An 8978-nucleotide genomic window follows, 5' to 3' on the forward strand; every position below is an offset into this window, starting at 1 on the left:
GTTCCTGCACTGCACCCCCACAACAAAGTACGATCTCAAAGTGTTCCCTTCCCTTGCCACACTGTGGGAGGAAAGCAGGACGAAATGACAAGCAGCAAAATCCTCCCTCCCCCTTCCCCCTCCCCCATACCTGGTCTTTACCGGGACTGATGGGGATACCTTTTTGGCCACAAAGCCTTTATCTTTCATGGGGGGAAAATTGAGGCCAAATATAGGGAAGTTGCAGCCATCTGTAAGATGAAGAGCAGTTCCCTCCACATTAAAACAACATATCCTACTCACTCAAAGGTGCTGCTCTCTTGTGAAAATTTTGGTGGCATTCACATGACTGTCACTCCCCACAAGTCTTAAAATGCTCCCAGTCATCATCTTTCACTGTCATCTTCTTCTGCAATCTGACGATGAGCTGCAGGTCAACTTGGAGCAACGGGGTGTGCACTTCATCCGTTGTCCATAGGGCTCGAGGTGATGGTCTACCGGTGTGATGTGAAACCCTGTGTTCCTCTTCCTGCAAGATGCTTCAGGTATATGAAGTTCAGACATCTGTCTTCCCATTGCACTGCTACCATTGTCTGCAGGAATTGTGCATGTCTGCTGCACATGAACCTGGGTCATGACCTCCCCCCCCCCACCTTGCCATGGCCCCTTATGCCAACCAGTGGAATTGTAACAAATTCCCACGACCATCATGATTAGCGAGGTTATTTTAAGAATTGAACTGTCTGAGAGGGTATTGGGTGGAGTTTGTACGTATGTACTGGACTCTGTATACAGTGACCTTGTGCCTCTTGATACGCCATTGGAGGCTGTGGCTCTCTGGGCACATCTGGATTTTACCATCTGTAATTTTTATCTCCCTTCCCATGATGTCATGTCGCAGGATGTATTGTCTGCATTTTTCTCTCAGCTCCCCCCACCGTTCCTAGTTTTGGGGGACTTCAATGCCCACAACCCATTGTGGGGTGGAACAATGGTTAGTGGCCATGGTAAACACATCAAAACTTTACTGGCACAACTTGATCTTTGCTTCTTGAGCTCTGGTACCCCCACACACTTCAGTATCATACACGGGACTTATTCAGTGATTGATTACTCCTTTTGCAGTCCTGATCTTCAGCCATTTACCCAGTGGAGGGCTCATGATGACCTTTGTGGTAGTGACCAATTCCTGATCTTCCTGTCGCTCCCTCAGTGTTGCTTCTCTGGAAGCCCAGCCAGATGGATTCTCCATAAGTCTGACTGGGATGGGTTCACCTTTGCTGTTGTCCTTAGCTCCCCATTGCAAGGCAGTATCAATGCTGCTGGTCAGCATACAATGGCATCCATTCTTTTGGAAGGCAACGAAGCCAACCCCTCTTCCTCAGAATCTGTCCCTTGGAAGTCTGTATCCTGGTGGACCCCAGACATCACTGGGGCTGTTGGAGATCATAGGCGGACTCCCTAATGCAACAAGTGGCAGCCTTCACTGGAGCATCTCGTTGCCTTTAAATGACTCTGTGCCCATGTTCTCTACCTCATAAAATGACGACAGCAAGAATCCTAGAAACGGTAAGTTTCCACCATTGGATCGCATATCTCTCCATCGCAGGTGTGAGTAAACATCAGATGACGCTATAACTTCCAGGCCCCTGCAGGTGTACCAGTTATTTCCTAAGATGGTGCCATTTATACTGATCCAGACACTGTCGCTGAGCATTTTTCTCACACATCTGCATCTGAGAAATAACAGCCCGCTTTTCGGCTAAAAAAAAAGTGAGAGGAGCAAATGTGCTTACCTTTTACTACCCGCCCCTGGAGCCAATAATGCTCCATTCAGTGAGTGGGAACTCTCCAGTGCCCTATCCCATTGCCATGATACAGCCCCAGGGCCATACAGCATCCACAACCAAATACTGAAATTAGAAACATCTTCAGTGGATTGTCAGTGTCACATTCTTGCCCTCTGTAATCGGATCTGGAATGAGGGTGAGTTCCCATCTCAGTGGCGAGAAGGTGTGATAGTTCCGGTACTGAAACCAGTGAAGAACTCCCTTGAGATGGACAGTTATCATCCAGTCCGCACTACCGACGTTCTGTATAAGTGCTCAAAAGCGTGGTGAGCAAGTGGCTGTGTTGGTTCCTTGGGTCTAGGGGCCTTTTGGCTGCATCTCAGGGCAGATTTCACAAAGACTGCTCCACTGCTAATAATTTGGTTCACCTGGAGCCCACCATGTGGACAGCCTTTGCACATTGTCAGCATCTCATCACTGTCTTTTTTTACTCAAAGATGCAGAGAGCATTTCAAATATAACGTTTCATTGAGAAAATTTCAGTTTGTAGTAAAAGGCTACTTTAAAGATTATCATGAATAAAACATAAACACCAGGCTTTAAAGTAAAATGGATTAATCCATGTTGTAAAATTGTTGGCACGATAATCCTCATTTCCGTATACACAGTCGTGTGTTTAATTTAGTGTTTATTTTTGTGATATTCCTATAAACACGGGTACAAAATATTTTTGTAATTGACTGGTAACCTGAAAAATCAGTTATCTGAACGCCACCTGTCCTCAATAGTTTTGGCTAATCAAAGCTCTGCTCTGCTCATACAGGTTTTCTGCTCCTGGCATTCTTGTTTTTTGGTTGAAGTATTGATAGAGCAAGGAAGTTAGTAGGAATAGGAGTCATGTAGGAAAACTTCTGCAACTGGTGGTGGTGGTGGTGGTGGTGGTGGTGGTAGTAGTAGTAGTAGTAGTAGTAGTAGTCTCATAGCTTCCATAATTGCCCCTGTATTTGAAAGAAAAACTAGCTCTAAACTATTTAAGTTTGACATACATTGCAGATTTGTAGTGAGTCGTGGATAAGATATTTCAAATTTTACAATTTTTTTTTTTTTTTACAGCCACCAAACAATGCTGGATTGTTGGCATTTAAATCCAAACAAAAGACCTTCGTTTACGGAACTAGGTGAAAGAATTGGGAATATGCTTGAAGATAGTGTGAAGAAAGTAAGTAATTACATTTAAAATTAGTCATAATTCATTCACTGTTATTCTGTTTAGGAAGTGTAGTGGTTGCTTTTATGGAACTGCATTGATTTCTCATTAATGTGACTTTGAATACCTGTTTCTAAAATCCTTTGCTTTTTTAAAAAATATATATATATACATCGTGTGTCTTATTTGGTCAAATGTTCTATGTTCTACTGATGAAACATTGTCACTGGATTAGTTTTAAGAAGCATGCAGTAGCTTTTGTATAACAAGAATGGGATCTGCCTTGACACTACTAAGTCACAACAACTTGCAGTTTAATTATAATAAATAAATCTCATATTACCTTACAGTGAAATTTAATTGGCTTCCTAGGTAACATTGATTTAATTAATCACAATTTTGTGTAAATCTGTGTTCACTTCTGTCATTAATTTCATATTTTACCTCCCTACCATTACCAGTGCTTCATGGCCTTTCAGTCACATGATTCATTTTTGGCCTTAGTCTTAGAAGCATGCTTCATAGTTTCATGTTTTTACTTTTTTTGCTCTCTAATGACACTTCTGATTGAAATGAGACATTTTAATGACAAAAAATTAAGAAATTTAGTGTAAGGAACTCTACATTGTTCTGTTTAATTTCAGCACTACATTGATTTGAATTCAGCACTACATTGATTTGAATGATCCATATATAGACATGAATTCAGAATGGATGCAGAACACACAAAGTGATTATCTGAGTATGATGAGTGCTCCTACATATGGCAATCTAGTATCACCAATTGAAGATAATGATTACATCAACAGGTAACATTTAGCATATGTTCTGTAATAATCATCTGTTAAATGAAATCTACATCTACATCTACATGATAACTCTGCAATTCACATTTAAGTGCTTGGCAGAGGGTTCATCGAACCACAATCATACTATCTCCCTACCATTCCACTCCCAAACAGCGCGCGGGAAAAACGAACACCTAAACCTTTCTGTTCGAGCTCTGATTTCTCTTATTTCATTTTGATGATCATTCCTACCTATGTAGGTTGGGCTCAACAAAATATTTTTGCATTCGGAAGAGAAAGTTGGTGACTGAAATTTCGTAAATAGATCTCGCCGCGACGAAAAACGTCTTTGCTTTAATGACGTCCATCCCAACTCATGTATCATATCTGCCACACTCTGTCCCCTATTACGTGATAATACAAAATGAGCTGCCCTTTTTTGCACCCTTTCGATTACCTCCGTCAATCCCACCTGGTAAGGATCCCACACCGCGCAGCAATATTTTAACAGAGGACGAATGAGTGTAGTGTAAGCTGTCTCTTTAGTGGACTTGTTGCATCTTCTAAGTGTCCTGCCAATGAAACGCAACCTTTGCCTCGCCTTCCCCACAATATTATCTATGTGGTCTTTCCAACTGAAGTTGTTCGTAATTTTAACACCCAGGTACTTAGTTGAATTGACAGCCTTGAGAATTGTACTATTTATCGAGTAATCGAATTCGGACAGATTTCTTTTGGAACTCATGTGGATCACCTCACACTTTTGGTTATTTAGCGTCAACTGCCACCTGCCACACCATACAGCAATCTTTTCTAAATCGCTTTGCAATGATACTGGTCTTCGAATGACCTTACTAGACAGTAAATTACAGCATCATCTGCAAACAACCTAAGAAAATTGCTCAGATTGTCACCCAGGTCATTTATATAGATGAGGAACAGCAGAGGTCCCAGGACGCTTCCCTGGGGAACACCTGATATCACTTCAGTTTTACTCGATGATTTGCCGTCTATTACTATGAACTGCGACCTTCCTGACAGGAAATCACGAATCCAGTCGCACAACTGAGACGATACCCCATAGGCCCGTAGCTTGATTAGAAGTCACTTGTGAGGAACGGTGTCAAAAGCTTTCCGGAAATCTAGAAATATGGAATCAACTTGAGATCCCCTGTCGATAGCGGCCATTACTTTGTGCGAATAAAGAGCTAGCTGCGTTGCACAAGAATGATGTTTTCTGAAACCATACTGATTACGTATCAATAGATCGTTCCCTTCGAGGTGATTCATAATGTTTGAATACGGTATATGCTCCAAAACCCTACTGCAAACAGACGTCGATGATGTAGGTCTGTAGTTCAATGGATTACTCCTACTACCCTTCTTAAACACTGGTGCGACGCAATTTTCCAATCTGTAGGTACAGATCTATCGGTGAGCGAGTGGTTCTTGAGCTTACAGCTGTATCAGGCAGTTAAGTTTCGCTACCGAATTTAGAGAAAATTTATTTACTTCTTACCACAACAAGACCATTTACTCAAACACAATCATGTATAGTTTGTCAGTATTGATACTTACCTGTTTTTGGAGGTTTAGAATGGTTTCAGAATTCATCACAGGTACAGTATAGGTGTTCTTGTTCTCCTGTTTCCAGGTGTAGGTAAACCCACTGATCTTCTGAGTAAGTGTCTCCAGGACAGTAGAGAATTGTCACGCACATTGGAACCTGTGTGCTTCGAAATAGTTTCCTACTGACTAAGATTTTCAAGAAAGTGGACTAGCATTACAACATGTACAGTCACAAATATTACCCTGTCATTGAGATATGTTTGAGGAAGAGACTTCACTTTAGATTTAAAGTAATTTTGTGTCATAAAATCCATTTAATATGCATTGTGGAAAATAATACCTATTATATAATTCTAGTATGCTTAAAGTCCAGTTAAATGGATTAATAGAAATTATATACACCAGTTTCAAAGTGTGGGATTGACCCAAGGACATGAATGTGTTTGTATATTAATACCGTCAAAGTTTCTACAGAATTTCAACAATTTTTTCCAGTATGGCTTACTCCAGAAAATGTGTTCAGATTCCCCCCGCTGTTGGCAGATTCTCTGAATCATAAATTTATCATATTGAAAAAATAAGCTAATAAACATGTTTGACGTTCCTCCAGGTGAATCACTTCTGCGTTCTTGTACATTGACTCGGAGGAAACACAAGAGATGACTTCAAAAAATAACTTAAAGAAACGATAAACACTTTAACAAAGGTAGCAAGAATTTAGAGTAGAGGTCTGTTGTGTTTTCTGATGAAAGCTGGTTCTGCCTTGGTACCAGTAATTGATGTGTTTTCGTTAGGAGGAGGCCAGATGAGGGCCTGCAACCAACCTGTCCACATCTTACACTCACTGGACTTACAGCTGGAATTGTGGTCTGTGGTGTGATTTCATATGACAGCAGGAGCACTCTCGTGGTTGTTCCATGTGCCCTGACTGCAAAATTCTATGTCAATCTCATGATTTGGCCAGTCATGTTGCCCTTCATGAACAGCATTCCAGGGGGTGTTTTCCAACAGAATAATGCTCTCCTACATACTGCTGTTGTAACCAAACATGCTCTGAGTGTCGACCTGTTACCTCGGCCTGCTGGATCACCAGATATGTCTTGAGTCGAGCACATATGTGACATCATCTGATATTAGCATCATCCACAAACAGCTTTAACGGTCCCTGTATTGACTGACCCAAGTGCAACAGGCATGGATCTCCATACCATAAATTAAAATTAGGCACCTGTACAACACAGTGTGTGCACATTATCGTACTTGCATTCAACAGTCTAGTGGTTGCACTAGTTATTAATATACCAGCATTTCACATTTGCAGTGGCTTTTCTTGCAGTTACACTAAGTGTGATCTTGCAATTTAATCACTTAAATATGTTACCTAGACAAAATGCTCCATAATTTCATTACTCTACATTAATTGCATTTTGGCATTGGGATTTTTTTTCCATCAGTGTATTTAACTATTGTTCAGTATTTCAAAGTAACTTCACTGATCACATGCTTTTATTGTTTTTCTTTCCATGCAGTCCTCTACCTGGTTCTGGTGCAGAAGTCACAGATGGTCCAGCCAGCTCAGGGTACATGTGCATGGGAAGTCCGTCAACTTCAGAAGGTGGTGTATTCAGCCCACACAGCAGCCGTTCTGAAGGAAATGTTTTCACTTTTGATGGTTCACCTCAAGCAAAGTCTCGTGTTAAAGAAGCAGAACTTATTTGTGGTCCAGAGTTGTGACCCATGCTTAAGAGCATGAGTGACTCTGAATCAGAACAACCTACTGCTGACAGTGTAGATACTGGTGCACGAAATGGACATAGGACGTATGTTAATGGAAATACTATAACTCCAAGTTTTTCAAATCCTGCTTACCATAACATTGGCCGCATTAATCCTTCGCCTGACAATTATGTGAATATGCCTCAACAGAAAAGTCTGTTAAAAGGGAAAGAGAAGGCTCTGCTAGAGACTTTTGATCACATGTCTGTATCTGGTCAAGATCCAAAAGGAAGTTTTGAAAATGATTTTCTCTCTTCTCAAGATGGTAGTGTGAAACATGAAGGTTATGTGAATTTTCCAAACAACAACACTGCTTCGTTTGCCTTCCAAAGAGGTGAAGCTTGGTAATGTTATGTAATTATTGTGAAGATTTGCACAGTTGATAACAGCTTATGCAAAATGCGTCTAGTCTCAATAAAGGTACAAATCTTAAAATTGCCAAACATTAAGCACAAATAGACTGTGAAACACCCTTTCACATTACAATTCTCCAGAGAGAGAAAACAGAAGCCATGTTAAAGTTTCAAGATTTTTTAAAAATGCTTTTATGCATATTTTCATTTCATGTCATCAATTTTTTACTTCATTTTCATTTTATGTCATCAGTTTTTTACTTCATTTTAATTTTTAAGATTGACTGTACAGTGTGTATATTTTTTTTACTGACAGAAATGCGTTGAACAAAATGTAAGTAATTATTTTTAAGAACAATGGTCTTTTGCCAAAATTGTGTTAAATTTATTTTCATTTTTAATAAAGGAACCACAATCACTCATTCACATTTTATTTAATATAATGACTTCGGATTGTTGCTTAATCTTATAGCAGATGTACGTGGTTGCTAGAAGAAACAAAGGAAAATCTTGGGTTCAAAATAATCATTCAGATTTGAAAAAAAGGAAATGAATCTCATCAGCATACAATTTGCAGCCATAGGATTGTGAAATGATACGAGTGATTCCAAACGTATCTCCAACATACTATGCAAATATTACACGAGATACTGTTTTTGACCAGGTCATAGGCATTAAGCCTGATGACCTTACAAAATTGGTTGACACTGTGCTACAGCATCTTCATTGCCACCACATTAAGTTTAGTTATTTGTATATCCTATCAATCATATTCACAATATCATGCTAAAATGTGGACTGTGTAAATTGCTTCCAAAAAAATCACTCTCTCTTTTTTTGTGAAAATATGTCTATATGCTGATCATTTACATGACAGATATTATGTTTATTGACTGGATCTTTTCTGAAAGGAGTCAGTGGAGTGAAAAGTTGTCCAGAAAATTCAGTGTCAAATGTTTTTCTAAACTGTTGTTGATGTATGAGGTTAATTCAAATGAAACCTGGTCAGTGCGTCAACCTATGCCTTACACGTAAGGTGGCATCACGTAACTGCGGGTATAGTCGCACCATCTATTGGTAGAGAGACTGACACGTGTGCTTCATTTGATGTTGCATAGCGCCAGTGTGGTTTCATGCCGAAGAGGTGGTCACACAAGTTATCGCCCACCACTGAACATGCACCTGAGTAAGTAGGAACAATGAAGAGTAGGGAGTTGGAGGCTGTGAAATGTATAGGCAGATGAAGGCTGTGTATAGTGAGTACAGTCTGAGTCATTAAAGTGTTGTGGAATGGCGCAATCAATTCCTTGAGGGGCAAGAGTCACTGGAAGACGATGCTCATTCTGGACAGACTCATCATGTGTCACACTGGAAATGGTTGCAGAATTTAATGCTTTAATCTTGGAAAATCAAAGAACCACCGCGGATGAGATCCATCGGTTACTGGGTATTAGCACGGGCACTGCCCACCTCATAAAGTATCAACACTTGAACTTTCAAAAAATCTGTGCACAGT

The 8978-nt window shown here is 40.2% G+C and overlaps 1 protein-coding gene across 1 annotated transcript in view; it reads left to right on the top strand.

The window, feature by feature from the left end:
- LOC126198832 (vascular endothelial growth factor receptor 1-like) overlaps positions 1–7723 on the top strand; it is a 308538-nt gene extending 300815 nt beyond the window's left edge. The window contains exons 24-26 of the mRNA XM_049935411.1: positions 2883–2988; positions 3621–3785; positions 6863–7723. Coding sequence (XP_049791368.1) covers positions 2883–2988; positions 3621–3653 — 139 coding nt within the window. The 3' untranslated portion in view covers positions 3654–3785; positions 6863–7723. The remainder of the gene's footprint in view (positions 1–2882; positions 2989–3620; positions 3786–6862) is intronic.
- The last annotated feature ends 1255 nt before the right edge of the window (positions 7724–8978 follow it).

This window comes from Schistocerca nitens, chromosome 8, assembly GCF_023898315.1.
Source record: "Schistocerca nitens isolate TAMUIC-IGC-003100 chromosome 8, iqSchNite1.1, whole genome shotgun sequence".
Taxonomy (NCBI): Eukaryota; Metazoa; Arthropoda; class Insecta; order Orthoptera; family Acrididae; genus Schistocerca; species Schistocerca nitens.